General features: G+C 37.0%; 1 protein-coding gene across 3 annotated transcripts in view; it reads left to right on the top strand.

Annotated features, from left to right (window-relative positions):
- golga5 (golgin A5) overlaps positions 1 to 21,824 on the top strand; it is a 29,917-nt gene extending 8,093 nt beyond the window's left edge. For 2 of the 3 annotated variants that reach the window (XM_039741213.1, XM_039741215.1), the window contains exons 3-13: positions 893 to 1,111; positions 1,274 to 1,493; positions 4,257 to 4,380; positions 7,610 to 7,813; positions 7,965 to 8,135; positions 12,509 to 12,637; positions 12,871 to 12,969; positions 13,175 to 13,400; positions 14,082 to 14,187; positions 17,873 to 17,936; positions 21,469 to 21,824. In XM_039741213.1, coding sequence (XP_039597147.1) covers positions 893 to 1,111; positions 1,274 to 1,493; positions 4,257 to 4,380; positions 7,610 to 7,813; positions 7,965 to 8,135; positions 12,509 to 12,637; positions 12,871 to 12,969; positions 13,175 to 13,400; positions 14,082 to 14,187; positions 17,873 to 17,936; positions 21,469 to 21,549 — 1,643 coding nt within the window. In that variant the 3' untranslated portion in view covers positions 21,550 to 21,824. The remainder of the gene's footprint in view (positions 1 to 892; positions 1,112 to 1,273; positions 1,494 to 4,256; positions 4,381 to 7,609; positions 7,814 to 7,964; positions 8,136 to 12,508; positions 12,638 to 12,870; positions 12,970 to 13,174; positions 13,401 to 14,081; positions 14,188 to 17,872; positions 17,937 to 21,468) is intronic. The other variant, XM_039741216.1, reaches the window with a different exon arrangement.
- The last annotated feature ends 4,357 nt before the right edge of the window (positions 21,825 to 26,181 follow it).

Here is a 26,181-nt window from a genome sequence, read left to right as displayed (position 1 = left end):
GCTGGACAACTGTGAGTAATATCAAATAGTCCACAAAAAACATCTTGCCATACTCCTGTCGCGTCCTCCATGTGTGAAGGCATCCAGTCGTATGTTCTCAGTGTCACAAACTCTAAACTAAAATATTGTTAAATAAACTACTTCTGGAAAACAGTCTTGTGAGCAAAAATGGAATGTGCTCAGATCTGTCCAAACATTTGAACTGAAGACTTACCTCTCTGCCTCTCTCATTGGCCAGGAGCCCAGCCCAATAAAAGCTTCTACATTGGCTAACGTTGTGCTGCACATGTTGTCAATAAAAAGCGTCCACTCAGAGATGAATACAACTAAACTTTAAAAGTGAAAGTAAAGGAAGTGAAAACGTTATCACGAAGAGAATATGCCTCATACTTGTGCATACCCGAAATGCTTCAGCAAGCAGAAGGTCAATTCACCTGTGCCATTTCACAGACTGCCGCTAAGTAATCTCGGGGTACTCCATTTGTGGCTCACTGCTATGAACATAAATGTAATAACAGGAGGCAGGTCTTAAATTCAAATGCTCAAGTGTGTTTCATTTTCGTTCATGTAAACTTTTTCTGGAGGTGGCATATTTAACAATATTTTAGTATAAAATACATGTGCTTGGGACGTTGTGAACATATGACTAGATGACCTGATGTGGATTATGCAACGCAAGTAATGTATGATTGTTTTCATGGATATGTTTGATATTGTTTACTGTTGTCCAGTGTTGGTCACCATAGATGCCTAGTCTATTAACAACTTTATGTCCATCCTGCATGAAAACATTTTTCTCTGCCATCACCACAAACTACGAGGGGGAAATTACATATTAAAAATATTATTTTTTGGTAGATTACTCAAAAACAAAAAAAATCATTCTTTCTAGAGACACCAGAGAGCTCAGATTCTGGGTTACCAGTAGCCTCTGACCTTTCCAGTGAAGAAACAACAACATTAAACAGTTCGAATGCATCTGGAAATGATGACAGTCAGTCACATGTGTTGTCAAATCTCAGACTGGAGAACAAGCTTCTACGCAATGAAGTTTCATCTTTGAACCAAGAAATGGTGTTGCTTGTCCAGAGGCTCAAAGAGACACAAGAAGGTAAGTTGTAATAAGACATGCAAAGTATAATACAGTAACTTGTTTCAGGCACAGATTTCTGTAAAAAAAAATATTTATTTGATATCAGATTTTGAGTGCTGAACTGCTCTTCCTCATCTTCACTATAAGAACAGTGGTTATTTCATATTTCTATCTAATTAGATCTGAATAAGGCACGTACCCGAGTGGACAGGTGGAATGCTGATAACTCAAAAACTGATCAGACTGTGAGAGAACTACGGTCTCAAGTTGATGATTTGACTGAAGCCGTCTCTGCAAAAGATGCCCAGCTTGCTGTCCTCAAAGTTAGGCTGGACGAGGCTGACCAGCTTTTGAAATCGCGAACAGAAGCCCTGGAAACTGCACAAAGTGAAAGATCCAGGTAGTCTGGTTTATCAGATGCTTTACTTTGTAATTGAGGAAAATGTCTGAAAAATGTTTTAGGTGTGTGTCTGGACTGTTAGCACCAGCATAGTAACTTGAAACAATAGTGGCTTGTTCTAAATGGAGAATTTCTGATCTGGTTTTTAAATAAACAATGAGCAGTTTATCAAACATAGCAAAGCGTATTTGAATGTAGCACTATTTTTAGCTTTCCAGCATGGAGTCTGGAAGCTAAGACTATGGAACTATAAAGGAGATCATGTACTCACTGCCTGATGCCAAAGGAGTCATTTTAGCTGCTAGTGGTCTAGTAGAAGACTGATACATTAGTCTATTCTGTACTCGTCATGTGCTTTTTAAAGGCATTTATGGAAGAAATGTTACATCCACAGTATTCTCAGTGGCATAAATTGTAGCAATGACCCCCACTAACACACAAGTTTGTGTTTCTGATTTGGGGTAAAATGGGGAAACTAGCAAACTACCTAAACTTCAACACTATTTGCTATTAGTTATTTCACAAGAAAAAAGGAACACAAGTCTTAAGCTAGGCGCACATCTTTGTATCAACGGGAGTTTTGGCACTGGTGCACTTATTCACTTGAACGTGCACCTTCTCAGACTGAAGGCACTCAAAGTTAATACGCCAAGTAAGCTGTTTGTGTATTATTTAACTTTGTGACGAAAAAGAGCAAACTAAGGTCTTTGTGTTCCCTCAAAAGTGATTTGGCTAAAACATGGCAATTTTGAAGAAATAGTATGGGGAAAAAAAATATATAGATAAATGTTTGACGTATAGTCGTCCAACCTGATAATTAGCAAAAATTGACTATATGCAATCACAGACCTACTGTATGTGCCTCCACTAGTATCATCATCCCTTTTGTGTGAAGTTTACTGCGAGTATTACAATTTTAATTGTTCGTTACTATGTACAGTATATAATAACAATCGCACATATTTTAGAATATTGTGTTGTTTGTGATAGTGCTACATATCAGCTTTCATTTCAATTTAAAAAAAATCCATTAAGAAGAATTTTTCTACTTGACCAGCTTTAGTGTTTTATGTTCCATAACACAACCAACATTAACTGCCATTTGTTTCTCATTACAAACCCTCCACTGCTCCTCACAAGATGTCCAAAAAGAGATAATGATTTTTTACAAAGAAGAAGTCTCTGCTTGTTTTCTTGGTCATAGCAAAGAGAACAGAGTTTAAAGAGAATTAGGTTTTAAACTTTTTTTTTTTTTTTAGGAAGGTAGTAAATTAGACTGGCAAAGAGTACATTCTGATAAAACTGATAGCACCAACAATATTTGTTTAAATACATTGAATACCATTACATCTATAAAGTTATCCCTGAGACATTGAGCTGGATAAATGGGTTAGATGAAAGATAAGTGCAAATTTAATTAATACAAACTCGGGTAAAATGTGTTTAGATGCCAACTGAAATGAAGTTTACAAAGAATTAGCATTGTCTTCCACAAAATTTGCATTGTTACAATTGAATGACTTTCCTTGTCTTCAGTGCAGGACCGCTGTACTGTTTCAGCAACACCTGACCACTGAGCAACCAAGTTCTGTGATTTTTTTTTTTTAATATATATACTTAGTCGGGAATATAAAATCCATTCTGTCTTGTTTGTGGACAACTGTAACTAAAATACTGCTGTAAAGATTCTGATATTAAAAATGCCCCATTGTGGTTCACCCTGTCTGAATGGCAAAGGTATTTAAAAAATATCTCCAGATAGTACATTAAGTGCAGTCGTTTCACTAAGTCATTCTCCTGCTTAGTTGGATGTAGGAATATTAAATGATTCAGTCTCAGTTGTCTTGTGAATTTTTTTCCCTCTATTCTTCCATGTCTGCCTATCAACTTTTTTTACCTATCTGTAATCTGAAACTAAAATAATTCTTCAGCTGGCTAAATATAATAGTCAAATTACACTTACCTCTGTCTAGAAAAGTGTGAGAAGGTGCCCTGTTTATTATTTGAAGAACTAGAGAGCTAAACTTAATGTGACTTATGGTACTTCAGTATAATGCATGTACAGGCGGTCCTATGGTTACGACACAGTTCTGTTTCTACAACAGTAATGTAACCCGAATTTCGGTGTAAGTTGAAACACACCCTAGCCTAAGTCACTTACCTATCCTAACACATTTGCAAAATCATTAGCTAGAACATAAAAACACAACTAAGCCACAGAAAAAGGAAAATGACATAAATATACTGTACTGTAGTGACAAAAAAATGAGTGTAAAAAAATTCCTTTATTCCTTCTGATCTCTTTACAATGTCTAATTTCACTTCCATCATGATGGCTTAACTCTTCTTCGAAGCACTACCATCTGAAGACTCTGACTTTTGTTTAGGAGCTATGATAAGAGCCAAAAAGTCGCCAAACAAAGCAACACGAACGGAACACTTGTGCTGCACGCAACCAAATTGCCAACTCCCTCACTCAAACGCTGTGTACATCCACCACGCACAACCAAACTAGGTTGCCCACGTAGTCTGTAAGTATGACGCTAACAAACACCTCTACATTTTATTTAAGTTTTTATGGGAGTGAGCACTGTAAACTTGAGACGTCGTAACCCGAGGACCTCCTGTATTATATAATACAGCTTCATTTAAGTTATTGAGTGTAGAGAAGCATTTCAGGTATATTACCCTATTTTTAAGTGATTATTTTCTTCTGCATGCAACCTAGGTGTTTCTTTTTGAAATCCTATGTTTATATTATAGAATTCTACAAGACCACAATGAAGGGAGCAGTTTACACACTCAGGCTTTGCAGACTCTACAAGAAAGACTACAGGAGGCAGAGGTGCTACTGAGGCGTGAGCAGGATGCTAGCCGCCAAGTGCAGGTAGAATCATCATTGCATGTTCCTACTGTAGATGTTAACACTTAGAGATGGAAACAATGGGCAGTTGTTAATGTTGTTCCAAAGGCTGCAGTGCTGACAACATTTTTATGTAAAAGCATTTAATTACAAAATTATTATTGTTCAATTAGCAACTTTTATGAACCGTACATCAAGTGCTGAAATAGTACTCGGAGCAAGCAAGAAAATTATTTTTGTACCTTTTAACATTGTGTGTACATGCAGCTCAAAAGACCTGCAACTTCGTTGTTTTCCATTTATGCTCAGACTTTGGAATTCTAATTTACGACTGACAGTGAACCATTAAAACAGAACGATTTTCTTTGTACTCTAATCATTTGTATTTTGCTTAATAAATTATGAGCACTTTCTGCCTCAGGAGAAATACTGCTTAGTGGTAAATGTTCACTCTTCAGACTACCACGGTCTCATTTTACAAAAGCACCTGTGCTGAATTTGTGCTGCTGCCCTTGCCCTTACACTAATTCCAATGAGGCTTTTAGACACTGAAGTTGAATCAGATATAGCTAGATTAGCTAAACAAACTAGGTCATTAAAGTTTTGGGGTTTGGTTAAGGGCTATCATATTCTTAACGCTGTCCTCAAAAGTGTGTATTTTTCCTGCTAACTCCAAAATAACTATGCATTTTTGATGAGTAATGATCTCTTTACTGTCACAAGGAAATCTAAGCTGTACAAAATGCAAGACACGCGACATGTAAACATGTCCTCAAAAGGTGGAGAGTAAACTGAAGGTATGATTATGGCTGAATAGATCTTGAATTGATTTTCCACCTTCATTTTATTTGAATTGCTGTCAGTGAAGTTCTTATAAGAAAGCATTATTGCTGTATGTTAACAACTAAACATTTTTGCATTTATTGCAAGCATGATTTTAATGCAGGATTTCTTGATTGTATGACTGACAGCGCGGAATGCTGCTCACACGAACCTTTGAGACTACTTTGGCAACGATTACAGGTGCTGGTCATAAAATTAGAATATCATGACAAAGGTGATTTATTTCAGTAATTCCATTCAAAAAGTGAAACTTGTATATTAGATTCATTCATTACACACTGACTGATGTATTTCAAATGTTTATTTCTTTTAATTTTGATGATTATAACTGACAACTAATGAAAGTCCCAAATTCAGTATCTCGGAAGATTAGAATATCAGTTAAGACCAATGCAAAAAAAGGATTTTTAGAAATGTTGGCCAACTGAAAGGTATGAACATGAAAAGTATGAGCATGTACAGCACTCAATATTTAGTTGGGGCTCCTTTGGCCTGGATTACTGCAGCAATGTGGCGTGGCATGGAGTCGATCAGTCTGTGGCACTGCTCAGGTGTTATGAGAGCCCATGTTGCTCTGATAGTGGCCTTCAGCTCTTCTGAATTGTTGGGTCTGGCGTATTGCATCTTCCTCTTCACAATACCCCATAGATTTTCTATGGGGTTAAGGTCAGACGAGTTTGCTGGCCAATCAAGAACAGGGATACCATGGTCCTTAAACCAGGTACTGGTAGCTTTGGCACTGTGTGCAGGTGCCAGGTCCTGTTGGAAAATGAAATCTGCATCTCCATAAAGTTCGTCAGCAGCAGGAAGCATGAAGTGCTCTAAAACTTCCTGGTAGACGGCTGCGTTGACCTTGGACCTCAGAAAACACAATGGACCAACACCAGCAGATGACATGGCACCCCAAACCATCACTGACTGTGGAAACTTTACACTGGACCTCAAGCAACATGGATTCTGTGCCTCTCCTCTCTTCCTCCAGACTCTGGGACCTTGATTTCCAAAGGAAATGCAAAATTTACTTTCATCAGAGAACATAACTTTGGACCACTCAGCAGCAGTTTTGTCTTTAGCCCAGGCGAGACGCTTCTGACGCTGTCTCTTGTTCAAGAGTGGCTTGACACAAGGAATGTGACAGCTGAAACCCATGTCTTGCATACATCTGTGTGTGGTGGTTCTTGAAGCACTGACTCCAGCTGCAGTCCACTCTTTGTGAATCTCCCCCACAGTTTTGAATGGGTTTTGTTTCACAATCCTCTCCAGGGTGCGGTTATCCCTATTGCTTGTACACTTTTTCTACCACATCTTGTCCTTCCCTTCGCTCTCTATTAATGTGCTTGGACACAGAGCTCTGTGAACAGCCAGCCTCTTTAGCAATGACCTTTTGTGTCTTGCCCTCCTTGTTCAAGGTGTCAATGGTCGTCTTTTGGACAACTGTCAAGTCAGCAGTCTTCCCCATGATTGTGTAGCCTACAGAACTAGACTGAGAGACCATTTAAAGGCTTTTGCAGGTGTTTTGAGTTAATTAGCTGATTAGAGTGTGGCACCAGGTGTCTTCAATATTGAACCTTTTCACAATATTCTAATTTTCTGAGATACTGAATTTGGGACTTTCATTAGTTGTCAGTTATAATCATCAAAATTAAAAGAAATAAACATTTGAAATACATCAGTCTGTGTGTAATGAATGAATCTAATATACAAGTTTCACTTTTGAATGGAATTACTGAAATAAATCAACTTTGTCATGATATTCTAATTTTATGACCAGCACCTATAAATAAATACATATATATATATATATATATATAAAATATATATATATATATTTTTTTTTTTCTATAGTTCACCACTTGATTCTAATACAATGTGGGAATGGGGAGTTTGAAGGTTATAAGGTATAAATTGAATCCACCAAAGTAAGAAAATTTACTGATTTCTGTGCTCTAAATCTCTAATTGGTTGTGTGTTGTAGATTAAATGTTAAAATATTTATTGAGGTACAGTGTTACAGTTGTATGGCAAAATAACAATAATGTCAAATGTATGTAAGACTTAGGTAAATTTACTTCCTAGGGTGACATGGTGGAACATTGGTTAGTGTTGAAGCCTCACAAATCCAGTGTCGTGGTTTGAATCCTGCATCTGTTCATGGTTTATTACATCCCATAATATGTGCATGTCATGGTAATTGATTAGGCCCAAAAAAGGAAATGGCAACTTTTTAGGGCTTGTTGCTGACAGAATAGGTTCGGCATCCAACCCCAGGACACTGAATTACATTAAGAAGGTTTGAGCATGTTTGGTAATCTTTAGGTAAAGTTCTGTTCCTTTTTAATCTTACTTGAAATTTCTTGGGATGGTGAATGGCTTCAGAGTACTGATTGCCACTCTGAATATTATCTTATAGAGTGAGCTTTCAGCTCGACTAAACAAAGTGGAAATAGAAAGACAGAGCCTTGCTGAGTCCTTGACTGCAGCTGAGAAGAAGGCAATAGAGGAGAAGCGAAAAGCAGAGGAATTTCAGCAGCAAATGAAGTCGGCTAAAGCTTCTGCAGAGTCTCTCAAGCAGGAACTGGTAGACTACAAACAAAAGGCAACCCGAATCCTTCAGGTATGACAAAAACAACTCTGAGAATATCCATCCCACGTTTTTTAATATTAATATATAATATGTATACACTAGAATGCCTTGTTTTAGCTAGAGTGCCAACCATTTCTTAGATTGGTTTCTTGATTAAAATGTTTTTCTGCTTTTCTTGTAGTCCAAAGAGAAGCTGATCAGTAGCTTGAAAGAGGGTTCTGGAATTGAGGGTCTGGACAGTTTTACAGCAGCCTCTATGGAAATAGAAGAGCTTCGACATGAGCGTGAGATGCAGAGGGAGGAAGCCCAGAGGCTCACAGCCCAGATTCAGCAGTTGAGAGCAGAGCTGCAGGTAATAGCTTTTTTTCTCCATTTTTTTCATAATAATTTAAATCTGATAAGGGAAGACATTTGTTATTCACTAAATTAATGCAAACAGAGCAATTAAAGATTTTTTTTTCCCAAAAGAACTTTCAATTTGTTTTGGATTCCGACTTTATAAATATATTTAATGCTGCCTTTTGTAAAATTAGATTCTAAAAAAAAAAAAAAGCAAATAAGCAATAGTGCGTGTAATGCTTTGCAGAAGTAGTCTGTTGATCAGTGCTCTAATGTCACTGAATAACAAATCTGACACTTAGTGATATTTTTATTTCAAGGAATCACAACTTGAGTTGTTTTTTTTTAAATGCCATGTTAGAAAAAAATAATAAATGGAAATAAAATATGCTATTCAAGTAATTATATAATTCCATTATTTTAATATTATGTGTAGCCACAATTTGCACTCATAACCACTTTAGATGATTTTAGGCTAAGTATGTTTCATCTTTACGCACTGTCTAGGTAGTTTTAGTCCCCCCTTCTGAGCACATTTTCTTCAGGATTTGCAGGTCAGCTGGATAAAGTTTCATAGGTTTAATATTGGCATTAGGTGTGGGTTTTTTTTTTTTTTTTAGCCAAAAGCTAAAAAACACCTTCTCTTTTATCATTGCAGTTTATTTACATACCTAGGGGTAAATATCACAAGTAAATTATAAAGCTCTTTTTGAACAAAATATTGCTCTCTGCTTGGAAAAACTTAAACAAGATGTACATAGATGGTCTACCCTCCATCTTACTTTAGCAGGGAGAATTAATACTATCAAATTTAATATCCTCCCCAAGCTTCTGTTTCTATTTCAAAACATCCCCATATATTTTAACAAATAATTTATCAACAACAACAACAACATTTATTTATATAGCACATTTTCATACAAACAGTAGCTCAAAGTGCTTTACATATTAAAGAATAGAAAAATGAAAGACATAATTATAAAAAAATAAATCAACATTAACATCGAATAAGAGTAAGGTTCAATGGCCAGGGGGGACAGAAAAAACAAAAAAACTCCAGACGGCTGGAGAAAAAATAAAATCTGTAGGGATTCCAGACCATGATACCGCCCAGTCCCCTCTGGGCATTCTACCTAACATAAATGAAACAGTCCTCTTTGGATTTAGGGTTCTCACGGAAGGGCTTGATGATGATGATGGTCACGTAGACTTCTTCCTTTTAATCCGTCCATCATTGTTGGAGCATCATGAAGCTTTGAGTAGGTGGAGGTGGCGCAGGCCACCACCACAAAGAAACCGGAAAAAGAAACAGAAAAGAGAGTAGGGGTCAGTACCGATTTTAGAGCCACCATGAATAGTTGTTATGATGAATTGAACATACAGAGTATCAGGATTAAGTTAAATTACGATTAAAATGAAATGAAATGAAATGAAATTTATCGATCATAACGTTATTTATTTGGAATTCGAAATATCCACGCATCTAAAGGGCAACCCTACAACGACCTAAATAAGAAGGTAAAATGGCTCTACCTAATTTTCTATTTCATTACTGGATGGCAAATATACAAGCTATAAAAACTTGGACATTGACACAAATACTAGCACATTGAACACACACTAGCTTGGTCTGCAATAGAAATGAATTCCTGCAGTACTACTTTGTATTCCATGCTTTGTACACAAGTAAATGCAAGGTATCTCTATATATAATCTTCATTTGAATCTTGATCTTTGTTTGTCCGCGAATGAATTAGAAGAAGAAGGACTAGATGGCAGTAGAGAGACAGCTAAAACATAGGCATTGCATTAAGAATCTCCTCCAGGCTTATACTACCGAAGACTGTAGTACTCCAGTCACACCTCAAAACACAGACATTCAAACTAAACAAATTGTTGTGCTTTAAATTAACTAAAGAGATCTTCATTTAGATCTTGATCTTTGTTTGTTTGCGAATTTCACGCATGCGTAGACCACCTTCCAATTTAGTATGTTGTTGTTACTTATGGATATCAACAATGTGCCGGAATAACGAAAGGGGTGGTGGACAGTGTTACTCTGGTTAGCTCCTGAGGCCAGGTTAGAGAATGAGATTGCCGAAGATAAAAGGTATGTGCCTACATAACATATAAATGAAAGAAAGACAGTGGGTAAAATGAATGACAACGTAACAGCACGTTCCGGAAATTATTATTGTTCCGTTGTAGCCAGCGAGTGCTGTGCGTCTCACAGTTGTACCGTGGCTTGCTCACATGTCAGTGAAGTGATCTCTAATTATGCTTTAAAGAGCCTGGATACCTATGTGTCCCCCTTTTATAACCATTGCTCCGTGTATATTGCCTTACTCTTTGGATTTCCACAAAGTAACTTGTGGAGATTGGAGAAAGGTTGAGAAGACATCGTGAGAGGAAACGATAGCGTTGTAAAAACGAGATGGACTGTGAACGGACAGAAGCAGAAATGCTCCTACACCACCACATAATTACGATTCGGACAGTGATTCCGAGTAGGCCGTTCCTATCGAATCAATATCCAAGGGTTTTCTTTTGTAACGAAGGGCCCAGTTCACGACTGGCAGCCATGTACAGACAACTTTAACACGCGCAACGTAGTTGGGTGCACATGGCTAGTTGTCAATAAACTTTTTTACTCAGAATATGGAACCAATGTAGGAAGCACTTCAAGTTAGAGAATAATTTATCTGTGGCACCACTACATGATAGGCACTTTTTTCCACCCTCTCAAACGCACAGTTTTTAATGGTTGGAAAACTTATATTAAATCATTTAGGTATTTTTATATAAATAATGTCTTTGCATCCTTTGAACAATTACTCTCCAAATTTAGCTTCCCATCAACACAATTTTTCCACTATCTCCAAATTAGAAACCTTGCTAAAATCTGCCCAGTTTTCTTCACCTCTCACCTATTTCTATTCCGGAAGAAATATTGATAAGTCTTGAAGATTCAGACAGCACTTCTATAATATATAAAACCATTTTAAAGTCCCATCCTTTTAAAGATCCTAGAGTACAGTGGGAAAAGGATCTCTCACAAAACATTTCAGAAAAGGAGTGGAAGGCAGGCATGCACAGAATAGATTGTAGCTCAAAATGTGTACAAAGCATTTAATTATTCAATTTAAAATCTTTTTATCAAGCATATCTATCTCATTTAAAATTGTCTAAAATGTTTACAGATCAAGATACAACCTGTGAACATTGCAATCAAGGCCCAGCCTCACTAGGCCACATGTTTTCGGCCTGCACCAAACTAACATCATTCTGGACAAAAAATGTTAAATGCCTATCAGACAGCCTTGGTGTCACGATCCCTCCTAATCCATTAACAGTTGTGTTTTGTGGGCTCACAGATGGGATTAAAGCAGAGAAGGACAAACAAACTGTAATTGCCTTTACTTCACTATTAACACATAGATTTACCTTGCTCAATTGGAAGAATCCTGGCCCACCTCTTTTAAGTCATTGGGTAACTGATGTTATATACTATTTGAAATTGGAAAAAATCAAATTTTCACTAAAAGGATTTGTTCAAAACTTTTTTAAAACCTGGCAGGATCTAATCAATAACATTTTAGAATAAGCTTTTAAATTGAAGAGAATGACTTGTTTCCCTCTTTACTACTCTCGATGTTTTATTCTTGCTGTTGGCCTTCCTCTCTTTCTCATGGGTGGGGGTTGAAGAATTTAATTTAGTATTGTTAAGTTGGACTTGATTGTATGAAACATTACATGCTTTTAATATATTAATGATTCAAAGGTGGAGGCTAATTAAAAGGCAATTATGTCTTCATTAGGCAGTTAATTTTTACCTGTGTAAACTTAACAGCTTCCATAACATAGGAATTGAATACTTTTCACAAATATTGTATTTCATTTCCCTCTTAAAATCTGTTTTCTAATATAAAATGTCAAAGTTTTTTTTTTTTTTTTATTTAACTGATTTTAAAATAAAATATTTTAGAAGATACCAGCGTAGGAGGGGTTATTTAGTAAAATCAGAAAATTGATCAGACAGCTGACTATTTTGCCAGGCTCCCTATCGGAGAGGCCACAGGCACAAAGTACACAAAACACCTGAAATAATTCAACTTATCCTGTTTATTTAGTCTGCTAGAAGCTTAGAATTGTTTAAAGTGAAAGCAAGTCACTTCAAGTGTTACTGGCATGCCATGAGTGGTGCATTGTATAATGCTAGTGTAAATGAATCTTACAAGTTGTCTATATTTAATTGCTGTTATGACAATAAGGTAGCTTTTGAGATACATCTAAACTTCTTCTTTATTAAATAGTTGATTGGAAGTTTCCTAAATATGCATACATAACTGAAAATAAAGGATGTTTCTAATTTGTTGATTTGCAAAGGATATGGAGAGGCAGCAACTGGCTGAGACTGAATCTTCTCAAGAGCAGCTTCAAGAGTTGCAGGATCAATTAGCTCGTGAAAGGAGACTAAAGCAAGAAGCAGAAGCCGAAGTGGAGAGACAGAGACAGGTATGCCGGGATGTCTTGTTAAAGCGAACTTCTTGTGAACCCATCATACTCTTGAATAGAAAATATCAGAGTTTGTTACTTAAAAACATAGCTTCTATATTTTTGCCAATTTTTTTTCGTAATTTTTTGTTTTACTCCCATTTTCTTTTCTCCCACCCTAAATACGTATTACACACTATGCACCATCTACCATTATATGGAAACAATTCTTATTATTCTTATATGTTCAATAGGAATTGAAATATCTGGAGGAGGAACTTCATCGCACAAAAAGCAGTCTACAAAGCAGAATCAGAGACCGGGAAGAAGAAATTCAGAAACTCAGAAATCAGGTAAAGTTCTCACTTTTATTCTTGTGAATATGTATTTTTTTAAAGTTGGGGATGCATATATAATTGTACAGATTTTTAATTTAACTGACATTGACATATGTTACAAATAAAGCAAAGGTATAAATACTCTTAATGTGTATCTACCAAAAACAGGAAGATATTAGAGCCAGTCCAATCAAACTGTCTTGTCCTAATGTTTGTACAGCTCACTAATAAAACTCTGAGCAGCAGCAGTCAGCTGGAACTGGAGAATCGCTTGCACCAGCTGACAGAAACACTGATCCAGAAGCAAACTATGCTAGAAGCCCTGAGCACAGAGAAAAACTCGCTAGTTTTCCAGTTGGAACGTTTGGAGCAGCAATTAAAGACCATGCAAGGTGCCACAGGCAGTGGACCCACCATCAACATGACGGGAATAGAAAGCACTGAAGGTCAATTTTATGTTCTGCAGTATTATGCATACCAATTAGACATAATTTTAATGTTTTTCTTAGAGAATTTAGTACCTGACAGTACTTTTACTGGGAGCTTATTTAAACGAAGATAAAAGACTTTTGTTTGTAAAAACAATTGTGTTGCTTTAAAATGGCATTTGACAGAATGACGTGCTTTGCTGTTCAAATGACTTGGTAGAATGAATTAAATGTTTTATGTGTTGTTACTAAATAGTAAATATAATGTTTCTGTGTGGTCAATCAGTTGTACTTTTCTAAAGTGTGAACAATTAAGTGCTGCAAAGTTTAAAGCTTTATATGTACATGATACACCAGATTCTTTTACCACCCAATGCTGGCCACTGTTGTGCTGTGTTCTTCTGTTTTGTTGCTTTCACTTGCTGGCATTGTTCCAATGTGTGTATTTGGTAGCTCAGTTCATACCTTTTTCCTGTTTTTCATAATGTTTTCCGTAAACTTTCAAAGTATAATAAAACATGTTGCAGTGTAAGTTCTAAAAAAATAAATGACTTATCATATAGGGTAGTTTAAAAAATAGCAAATACTGTAAACGAAAATGAGTTTTCTTCACTGTTATTTTTAGTGCTGTTTTTATTTTCAGTTTGAGGATTACTGCTTTACTGAACCTTATCTTTTGTATCTTTCTGATGTACTAAGGTGCCAGAATGCGAAATGTACCAGTCCTGTTTGGTGAAACTGAAAGCCAAGGAGCTGGAATGTATGGAAAAGTTCGGAAAGCTGCCAGTACAATTGATAAGTTTAGGTAAAGTTCACGTTTTAACACTAAATTATTGAAAAATAGGTTTGTAAAATGAAGCCTGTGGAAATTGTGGCTAGGTTTCAGGATAGGGTTGCATGTGTTCTGAATGTTTTTTTATTTCTTTTTTTAAACAGAAGAGAGTAGCTCACACTACCGATAAATAACTAGAAAAGTAATTTTCATTTGCTAAACCTTCTTAATCCAATTACAGGGGCATGGTGAGACAGAATATATCATATCAGTATTCTTAGGTTACAGGGCACAGGCACACTTACTTATACAGTACCTAGTATATGCTGTATTGTCAAATTATCACGTGTCTTTGAAATGTGGAATGAAAATTGGAGTAGCTGGAGGGAAAAAAGTACACAGAAACAAGGAGCACTTTCAGACTCTATACAGACAGTGAATAGGCTGTGGGTCAAACTCAGTCTCTTGAGTTAGTAAAGAAGCAGTCTTTATTACTGTACCTCTGTACTATTCCATGAAGTGATTATGAGGGGTTTTATCCTATGACAGTAGTATCAACACCATTCTGGTTGGGCCATAGACCCATTGTAAAGCACACAGTGACTTAGATTCACGTTTCAATCAAAAATGAATAAGCTGTATGAGAAAATTAATAAATAAATAAGACGGAATGAATTAATCCGTGAACAAAAATTCAAGAGTTAGCGTCCGTAGACTTTGCATCCTAGGAACCAAGTTTACCAACTATTCTATAACATTTCAGTAATTATTTACCTCTCTGATGCTGATCTTTCTCATCATTAAATAGGTCATTACGATAGCAATTGACGAGAAGAATTCATAATTAATTGTAGAATTACGGTATTTGAGGGTTCCTCTTGAGTGCCTCTTTCTCTTGCACAATTTGGCTCAAAAACTAATCTGCACATCATCATCTCATAACAGGCTTAAGTTTTGAGATTGGCATTTTCCGTCCAGCCGTTTTAGCTCTCAACCATCCTCAAGAAACTGTGACACACAGACACACCCATCATTGAGATATCGATGTTTTCTGTAACAGATAGAAATTTTTTATGAATCTAAAACTTTCACTCCTCTCCTATAGAAGAGAGGTTATGGTGGGGGAGAGCGCAAAGCAATGAATTTACAGTGTCCATTCACTCTGTTAAGCATTTTTTGTTAGTTGGCCATTGGCTATATTGTCTTAGTGTTTCATTAAACATTTTTTTTCTGTTGTAACATAACTTGCTTTTATGTATGTAACTTTGTGATAAGAAGTGTTCATTGATTCTTATTATATAGATGGAAAACTGATATATTGATTTTCTTGAAAGGTTTGAGAATCTTTAATGTCTGGATTATTAGGCCACTTGTCTATTCAAAGCCGATATCTGTTAGCTCCCTTAACCTGGGATATTGGCTTGATCCTGGATCACATCCTTTGTAACAACCAGCAGCTTCTTTGAGCATGGGGTGGGACCTTTTATCAAACTGTAATCTTGTTTACTTGTTTAAATTAATCTAGTCAGGGAGTTTTTGCTTTTCTTAAGAATCTTAATACCAATTTGTTTTCACTATGCATAGTTTCAGCCAGAACAGTCATTTGCTGAATAGGACCTTGCTTGTTATTAGGAAGCCCTAAGGTGTTTGGCAAGTACTAATCAGTATTTAATATTACGGGAAACATTGAAAAAGGAAAAATCAGGTTGGCTAAACCTAAATAGTAAAATATCTCAACAACAGAACAGATTTAATGTAGTTATGTTTTAAAGACGAAAAAATTTTTGTAAATTAGGTTTTGTTTGGTTGAATAACAGGAATGAAAACGTGGAGTGCTGTTTGTCCTACTTTATCCTTAGCGTTTCATAAGAGGACATGCTCTTTAGTCAAAGAGTGAAGGTTTGGTGGAATTCTCTGCGCATTGCTTAATGCTTTTTGTTTTTTTATAGAAACCATAATTTCAAAAAATTACTTCAAATGCAGTCTCGTGCATATGGCTTGATTTTTATGAAGAATATTTAATCATCCTATCCCTATGCTTCATTGTCTCAATGATGAAAAATTTTCCATCAATTTAAACTCTTAATGTATTTTCATAGTTAGGTTTTGAGTGCCACTGTTGCCAGATTTATATCTCTCTATTATAAAAGAAAATCTTGAGACAAGACTATTGCCAAGAGATATTTTTCAAGTCCCGCCCTCCTCTCAACCATTTACGGTGAACGGCCCACGCCCACGGTCCTCTCACCTTTCATTCATCTGAATGCTTTTGTCAGACACAGTTTATGCACTCTCAGCTCTTATAAATTTTTATGTTTTCTTCAATTTAAGTTCCCAACAAAAGAAGACTTGTGTCCAAATCTTATTGAAGAATTTCATCCTGAGGGGTTATCAGCTGAACAAATGAGTACATGGGCAATCAGTCAAATGAATTAACATGAAAACTGTTGATCCCTTACAAAACAAATTTGTTAAACTATGACCAATAAACTATGCTGAAACAGTAGGTGGTGATGGTGTGTAAGATGAAAACATCAACTTGTAATATCCCGTAGAATATCTACAACCATTAACACCGTCCAAATTACTGTTGAAGAAGGATGTATCGTAATGTTATTGTGTAATTTATGTATGAGTGATGGGCTATGCAATAGGACAAGATTAGCTGTATTCAAAATTGGTTGAACAATTCTTAAATGTAAAATTTTAACAGGTGACAAGAAAGGTAATGTAGTACATCTTCCATGGATAACATTAGACACCAAAGATCTTGATATGCCATTCGTATTAAAACCTTTACAATTTCCCATTAGAATAGCTTTTGTTATGACAATTAACAAATCACAGGGACAAATATTCAAAAAAAGTCAGTTTATTTATTAGAGAGAAAGAAAAGTTAATTCCAAATACTGTTTTTACTGAAGTTTTACAGTAAAAGTGTAAGTTTAAAAAGTATTTGCATGTTAATTTCAAAGCCAAACAGAACAAAAACATATAATGTGACGAATACATCTAACGCAACATGAAACATAATTTTCTTTCGATTTATTACATTTTACTATTTTTTACTATGGTTAATTACTTGCTGTAATGTAAAATACTGTAGTTAGGTCTATTATGCATATGTAACAATTCCCATGAAAATAACAATCTGTTTAAATTGTACATCCACATCCCCATATGCCAGTGGCAGAGCCGCAAAGTAGCTAGCACGTAGCAGCCGCCAGGGGGTTGGCAAGTGAAGCGAGCGGGGGAAGAGCCCCGTAGTTTTAAATAATGATATTTCAGAGGTGTTTGCCCAGTTTTAATATTGCCCAGAGTTTTCTGAATTGTCTGCTGCACCCCACTTTAGTGTCATACTTAACAAATGCGTGTTCACTACATTTGAATCTGGTGTTAATTTAAATAATAGAGAGTAATGATCCTGTTATCAAACTGAAAAAACACTGTTTAGATGTCCCATCTCATGGTTCCATGCAATGTAAAAGTGTACTCTAATTCCAGATAATTAACTGGTGCATCTAGTTTCACACTTTTATCATTATGTCAAAAGGCTTCTAGCTTCAAGAGTGGTGACTCTGAGGCTAAGGATCTGTGCTGGTATCCAGAAGGTTGCCGGTTCGAATCACCGTCACTGCCAAATAAATATATATAATTATTTGCTCAGGGTTGTTTTGCTTGTTTTTTTTTATTTACATTTTTAAATTCTTCTTTGCAGCATACGACTTGGGATCTTTCTTAGAAGGTACCCAATGGCAAGAGTCTTTGTAATTATATACATGGTGAGTAGATGGCACATCAATATGATGATTTTCTTTTGACCAAAACTCCTTAATGTAATACTGTGCAAGAAAGTTCATGACATGTTTCTCATGTCTACTTCCTCCTTGGAGGCTCACTTGTAAAACTTACAAAAAGAGGCTAAAGCTCATTCAGGATATGTAAAAAAAAAAATTATTACACATAAGCGGCAAATGATCAATAGAAGGAAATAATAAAAACCACCTTGCACATACAAAAAAATGTGAGTCCTTGTTAGTGTGATGAAGTCCGCAGTCTGATGTTGGTCTAGCTGCCAAAAGTAAAGATGTAATCTGCCCTTAATGCCTGTTGCCATGTCTGTGCAGCCACATGCTCCATCTCCTTGGGTGGACCAGTTTCAGTGCTGAGAATTACACTGTCTAAAGGTTGTTCCATTTACAGTGCACCCTCAAAGCCACAATGACAACATGATAACCACATCACCAACAAAAATAAATCAAAAGACAAATGATAGTTTTATACTTGGCTTGTATTTAAAAAATCTTTCAGCCTATAATTTCACAAACAAGCTCTTTTGGGAGACCCAAGGCAAAACTTAAAGGTGAATGCAGCAATCAGCTAAGGTGCTGTGGCTGCTATTATATTGCAGATGTTTGGAGGCAATTCAGAAGTCCCAAAACTGAGCAGATCAACAGATGTGTAACTCCACTGTATCTCGGGGACTGGTGGTTTTGGGGCCTCAGCATGCCAGGGTGTGGTAACAAGAAAGCAATCAACATTTAACTAGGAATCTTTGTAGAAGTCTTTGTTAAACAAATAAATTCCTCAGCCTTTCTCTTAGCAGATCCAAGAAATGCTTTCTCGTGGTTTTATACAGCAAAAGAATGAAAAACAAGGCAAGCAATGCATAGCAGAATGGAAAAGCAATCACTGCAACAAAGTAATAATATTAGTAATGTACAGATATAAAAATATAAACTGCTTAAAATAAATTAAAGGAACACTTTGAAAACACAAAGTGGATATCTCTAATAATATGGACTGGGCAATGTGTCAGGAACGAAAGGATGCCACAGCAGTTGATGGAAATGAAAATTATTAAAGTCAAAGACACCCTGAAAATCAAAGTGATAAAATGATGCGGCAGGCTAGTCCGTTTTGTTGAAATTTCATTGCAGCAACTCAAAATTGTACTCTGTAGTTTGTATGCCACTACCCACGTCCTTGTATGCATGCCTGACTACGTTGGGGCATGCTTCTAACAAGACAACGGATGGTGTCCTGGGGTATCTACTCCCAGGTCTGGACCAGGGCATCACTGAGCTCATGGACAGTCTGAGGTGCAACCTGCCAGTGTTGAATGGACTAAAACATAATGTCACACCCAGAGGTGTTCTATTGGATTTGGGTCAGGCGAGCGTGGGGGCCAATCAATGGTATAAATTCCTTCATCCTCCAGGAACTTCCTGCATATTTTCGCCACATGAGGCTAGGCATTGTCGTGCACCAGGAGGAACCCAGGACCAACTGCACAATCATAGGGTCTGACAGTTGGTCCAAGGATTTCATTCCGATACCTAATGGCAGTCAAGGTGCTGTTGTCTAGCCAGCAGAGGTTTGTGAGTCCCTCCATGGATATGCCTCCCTAGACCTTCACTGACCCACCGCCAAATCGGTCATGCTGAACAATGTTACAGGCAGCATAATGTTCTTCACGGCTTCTCCAGACTCCAGACCCTTTCATATCTGTCACATGTGGTCAGGGTGAACCTGCTGTCATCTGTGAAAAGCACAGGGTGCCAGTGGTGGACCTGCCAATTCTGGTATTCTATGGGAAATGCCAATCGAAATCCACGGTGCTGGGCAGTGAGCACAGGGCCCACTAGAGGATGTCGGGCCCTCAGTCCATCCTCATGAAGTTTGTTTCCGATTGTTTGGTCAGAGACATTCACACCAGTGGCCTACTGGAGGTCATTTTGTAGGGCTCTGGCAGTGCTCATCCTGTTCCTCCTTGCCCAAAGGAGCAGATACTGGTCCTGCTGATGGGTTAAGGAACTTCTAGGACCCTGTTCAGCTCTCCTAGAGTAACTGCCTGTCTCCTGGAATCTCCTCCGTGCCCTTGAGACTGTGCTGGGAGACGCAGCAAACCTTCTGGCAATGGCACGTATTGATGTGCCATCCTGGAGAAGTTGGGACTATCATCAGTGCTACCTCGGGGTCCCAGGTATCGCCTAGTAGTGACACTCACTGTAGCCAAATGCAAAACTAGTGTAAAAACAGTCTGAAAAGATGAGGTAGGAAGAATGTCAGTGGCCTCCCCCTGTTAAACCATTCATTCCTGTTTTGGGGGTCATCTCATTGTTGTCCCTCTAGGGTACCTGTTGTTAATTTCATTAACACAGAAGTAGGTGAAACTGATTAACAACCCCCTCTGCTACTCAACTGACCAGATCAATAGCCCAGATGTTTCATTGACTTGATGCCAAACTCTGATTAAAAAGTGTTCCTTTAATTTTTTTAAGCAGTATATATTGTATACTGCATATGAAAGAATATTTTATAAGCAGGCTGTTTTTATATGAATGCAAAACGTATTACATATATCATTAACTAGCTGTGACTCGCAGCTCCACCCACATAGATGTGAAACAGGACAGCGAGGCAGACCCTGCCTGGCACGCTACTCCTGATGTCACGTTTCCCCCTCCCTTCGACCCGTAGCCTCTGTCTCAGATTAGTGCAAATATATCACTCCAGCAAGCAAACTATGATTATTGGCATGATTAGAGAAGTCGCAGAAATAGCCCGGAATGTCCAAGCAAATTCTAGAAAAAAGCTGATTTAAATCCGTTAAGTAGTTCGCTCGTGAAAAGCGGACGGACTTACAGACAGACAGACGTTGGATTTTATTTATATATATATATATATATATATATATATATATATATACACACACACAAAAAGATATCATTAATCTTCTCTGCTGTCTGTTTCATGAGGAAATAAAAACTGTCAATGCTGTTTAAGTTCAAGTGTATACCTTTAGTTTTATTTCGAGGGTGTAGGTGGCATGTTACTTGAACGTGTCAGCAAAGCTTCTGTTTTGGCCCTTGCGTCATGGATGACTGTTGATGCAAATTAATTAAATTACTTTTTTGTTTATCTTGAGGTATCTTCTATAAGAATGGTTGGCCTATTGCACACGTTAGATAGATATACAGGTATATGTAGAGAATCTACAAATGCTAATCACAGATTATTAAGACTAACCTTTGCAGTGGGAAACTATTATATCTAGACCACACAGTTGTTGATTGTTAATTTGCACAGCTCATCTTTTCAGTGTTTTGTTGTTTTCTCTCAGGTTTGTAGAAGTAGAAAATTATTTAATTCTTAACTATTTGCATTTGTGCTAATCAGTACATTTTTCCAAGTCCATAAATGTAAAATCTGAAATCTGTGTACACAATTTTCTCTTATTGATTTGGTACTGTAATGCATGCTGGTAAATTTTACTGTACATTCTACATAATTCTTATGTTTTCTATACAGGCTATCCTACATTTTTGGGTGATGATTGTTCTTCTGACTTACACACCAGAGATGCATAACAATCACCCTGGTGGCAAATAGGATCCAAATACTTCCGGGGGGTGTTATACAGGCTATCATCCTTTTGGTACTTCGACTGATTTGCACAGAAAACAGCATTTTCCCAACTGCTGTTCGATTAATGAGTTTGCAGCCACCTGCTGGACAGCTGGTAGGTCCTTTCATAAAATCAGAGACCTAGCTGCCCTTTGTGTCTCTGGCTTTATAATGCTGCTTCACTTTTATTTCTGTATATAGAGAGGTGAAATTCTTAATTATATTAACTTTTAATAAAGTTGCTGTCAAATAAAACTACAGTACATGGATTGCTGTGTTTTTTTTTTCTTTTTTAATTATTATTCTTCTTTTCTGGAGAACAAAAGATTGGTAAGACATTTTATGATATAGGCTTTGACTTGGAACGTGTCACCTATAACTTCAGTTTGCATCATTGATGATGATAGGTTTCATTTAAAAAAAATCTCTGCTAAACAGTCTTTGACAGCAGTTTGTTTTTTTTGTTTTTTTTTTACTTTTGTCATTTTGAACTTAAATTGTGTTGTTATTTATTGCAATGCATGACGTGTGCTATGATAGAATGTTAAACAGTTACCAGTACATCTAGAGCTCCAGCAAGAGAGGCCCTTTTGTGGCCTGAAGTTGCACTCATCACCAAAGCAATATCATTTCCATTTTATTGTGTAAGTGGGATGCAGAGGGGCTGACTCATGAGCTCATAGTTACCCTGAGGCTTTGATTTATGTCCCACTTACACCTGGCATTACCATATGTTTTGCATCTGGATTATGCCCAGGTATTATTTAGCTGCACTGCTGCCTCGCAGTTAGGAGACTTGGGTTCGCTTCCTGGGTCCTACCTGCCTGGAGTTTCTGTGGGTTTCCTCTGGGTACTCCGGTTTCTTCCCACAGTCCAAAGACATGCAGGTTAGGTGCATTGATTGTAAATTGTCCCTAGTGTGTGAGAGTTTGTGTGTGTGTGTGTGTGCCCTGCAGTGTTTCTATTGGATTGCCGCTGACGGACGGCCTTATATGAGTAGGCACTAAATTACAAACACCAGCGGCAGCCTGTCTATGAACTTAATTTAAACTTTAGGTTTACACTGTGCTTTGTTTCCGAAGTAGCAGCACTCTTGAATATGGTTGTATATGTCAGTCACACGCTTCTTATTGTTTCGCTGCCTTCTCAATTATATAATGCATGTTTTCTTCAGCGCTTTTTTGAGGTCTTCCTGGTTTTCTACGCATCATGCTGATAGTCAGTTCACGTGATTACGTGGGAGGCGTGATGATGTCACGAAACCCCGCCCCCCACAGCCATCCAGCTCAACTCCATTACAGTATATGGAGAAAAATAGCTTCCAGTTATGACCATTACACGTAGAATGAAACCTGCCCAACTTTTGTAAGTAAGCTGTAAGGAATGAGCCTGCCAAATTTCAGCCTTCTACCTACACGGGAACTTGGAGAATTAGTGATGAGTCAGTCAGTGAGGGCTTTGCCTTTTATTAGTATAGATGTGTTCTCTCAAATTTTAAGAACATGCTTACTCCAGCACAGGGTTATTTATGGAGTGCTGGAGCCTGCCTGTTCTGTAAAGTGAGCTACAATTTGCATGAACTTGATTTGGAGAAGTACATGCAAATACAAACTTAATACAGATCCAAAACGGAAATGGTAATCCTTCCCAAACAACCGCTTTAGAACAAACACACTAGTGATATATTCAGTAAGCTAATACGGAAGGCTCATAAGTTCAAGATGTTACGTTTGTGCACATTACAATTTGTGGATAAGTACTTTTATAAAATCTGGTAGCAGTAACAGTCATTTACCAGATGAAAGTTAAATAAAGTAACATTGACCTTGAAAGGTGAGTGAATAGAGTGTAACAAAGGGAATGTGACAGGTTGGAAAGATCTTCATAGGTTTATGTTGCAGTTTGCAAATGTAAAATGAATCCACAGTGGGGAGGTAGCAGCAAGTGTCTATAGCTGCTCCCTCACCTTGATAGGGATCCTGCAATGGGAAACCATAATGAAGAACAAAACAAATACTTTCAATTTTGGACCTGTTATGGCATCTGGTGAAGGTTAACTTCTACGGCTGTCTCAGAAGAGTCTTTGGTAAGGTTTCTTGTCTGTAATTGATGTGTTGATTTCCCATGTTAGAATGCTGGAAATGGTGATACTTGGAAATCTGAAATTGACAACCTCTATGACCCAGATGTTCATTTGTAAAGATCAGATAGACCCTTTGCCTCACTTATTATTCGGCAGAATTGTGAGAAGGGGCTCTTTCATACCTATAGCAATATGCCTTTATTATGCCTCACTTTTTTTATTAATAATTTTATTGTAATCAATTTTTACAAAAAATAGGATTGAGATTGAAAAACAAGTCGACCCCTACCCCTGAAAGAGAGAGAGAGCATGGCCAACGGGGTGAAACTTAAGGCTTGTAAACATACCTAAATTGATGAGTTTAATAGACCAATAGAGTTTCAATAGTTTAAAGTAGTCTGAACAAATGTTGTTAATACAAACTGAAGCTTCTGGATTGGTATACAGTAGTTTGATCCATGCACAAATGTTCGGGCCAAACCCAAATTTCTCTTTGGTAGTGAAAAGGTATTTCCATTCAATCATGTCAAATGCTTTTTTTCTGCATCCAATGATAATAATATTTCTGGGGTGTTTGACTTTGTTGGTGAGTATATTGCATTAAACAGGCGTTGAAGATTGTAAGATAAGTGTCGACCCTTGATAAATCCAGTCTGATCTTGTGATATTACCGAAGGCAGCACTTTCTTCATCCTTCTAGCTATGATTTTTGAAAGTATCTTAAGATCATTATTCAGAAGTGAAATTGGTCTGTATGATGCACATTGTAATAAGTCCTTATTTTGTTCAGGATAGACGGTGATTAATGCTTGGTGCAAAGTTTGAGGAAGAATTTGAATGGCTCTAGTTTCTGTAAATGTTGCTAATAGGAGGGGAGCTAGCTGAGCGGAGAATTTCTTATAAAAATCTGCAGGGTAGCCATCAGGGCCTGCTGCTTTCCCGCCTTGAAGCGACTTTATAGCATCTAGTAATTCTGATAGCGCCAGAGGTTTATCCAGTTCCTCCGCACTAAGAGTATCTATTTGTGGTATCTGTAATGTATCCAGAAGTACATTAGATTGTGTGTTGTCTTCTTTGAACTCAATAGATTATAAGGATTTATAGTAGTCTCACTTTGACTGTGACTTCTCTTTTTATCTTTAACCAAGCCAGACATTTTTCATTCTTTTTAGTTTTTCTTTATGTTTAGTCATTCTGGTGAGTATTTGAGAGCAGGTGGTAGTTTGTTATAATATTTACTCATTTCTTTATTGATCTTCTGTAAAAAGCCAAATACCCCCAAAGATCTATCTATTACATTGTGTCTTTCACGTGTATCAATCCCTCTGCTATGAAAGTATTGGAACATCAAGGCCAATTAATTTGTTTTTGCTATACAATAAACTTGTTTGAGATTAAAAAATAAATATGAGATGAGAGTTCAGAATTGCAGCTTTTATTTCCCTGGTATTCACAGCTAAATGTGTTAACCAACATAGAATGCCACCACATTTTTCAGGCAAGCAAATGTACAGGGACATGTGACTAACTGGTGTTTTTTTATTTCCCAGTTGTGTCCTATTAGATCGATTGTTTAAATAATAAATAGCTCTGAATGTTTACGCTTTGGGTTTCATCTGTGAAGACTGCATTTGGTGTCAAAATGATAAACTAAAGTGAACATAAGAGATAAAAAACAAGCCATTAGAAAAGTGATAAAAGAGGAGAATTCGGTAAGTGACATTGCACAAACACCAATACTACAATTTGGAATGTACTGAAAAAGAAAGAAATCACCGGTGTACTGAGCAACAGACGTTGGAACGGTTCAGCCAAACAACAGCTGCTAATGACATAACCATTGAAGAAGACGACTTTGAGAGAAACAAATCCAGAGGCCATACTGCAAGATATAAACCACTCTTCAGTAGTTAACAATTGGAAAGCCAGATTGAAATTTGCAAAAAAAAAAAAAAATGTTTACAGCTAAACCATAAAAGTTCTGGAGCCAATTTTGTGGACGGATGAGACCATACAGGTGCTGGTCATAAAATTAGAATATCATGACAAAGTTGATTTATTTCAGTAATTCCATTCAAAAAGTGAAACTTGTATATTAGATTCATTCATTACACACAGACTGATGTATTTCAAATGTTTATTTCTTTTAATTTTGATGATTATAACTGACAACTAATGAAAGTCCCAAATTCAGTATCTCGGAAAATTAGAATATTGTGAAAAGGTTCAATATTGAAGACACCTGGTGCCACACTCTAATCAGCTAATTAACTCAAAACACCTGCAAAAGCCTTTAAATGGTCTCTCAGTCTAGTTCTGTAGGCTACACAATCATGGGGAAGACTGCTGACTTGACAGTTGTCCAAAAGACGACCATTGACACCTTGCACAAGGAGGGCAAGACACAAAAGGTCATTGCTAAAGAGGCTGGCTGTTCACAGAGCTCTGTGTCCAAGCACATTAATAGAGAGGCGAAGGGAAGGACAAGATGTGGTAGAAAAAAAGTGTACAAGCAATAGGGATAACCGCACCCT

The sequence above is a fragment of the Polypterus senegalus genome, chromosome 18 (genome assembly GCF_016835505.1).
Source record: "Polypterus senegalus isolate Bchr_013 chromosome 18, ASM1683550v1, whole genome shotgun sequence".
Lineage (NCBI taxonomy): Eukaryota > Metazoa > Chordata > Cladistia > Polypteriformes > Polypteridae > Polypterus > Polypterus senegalus.
The sequence above is the reverse complement of the archived record's forward strand: the minus strand, read 5'-3'. Positions and strand labels throughout refer to the sequence as shown.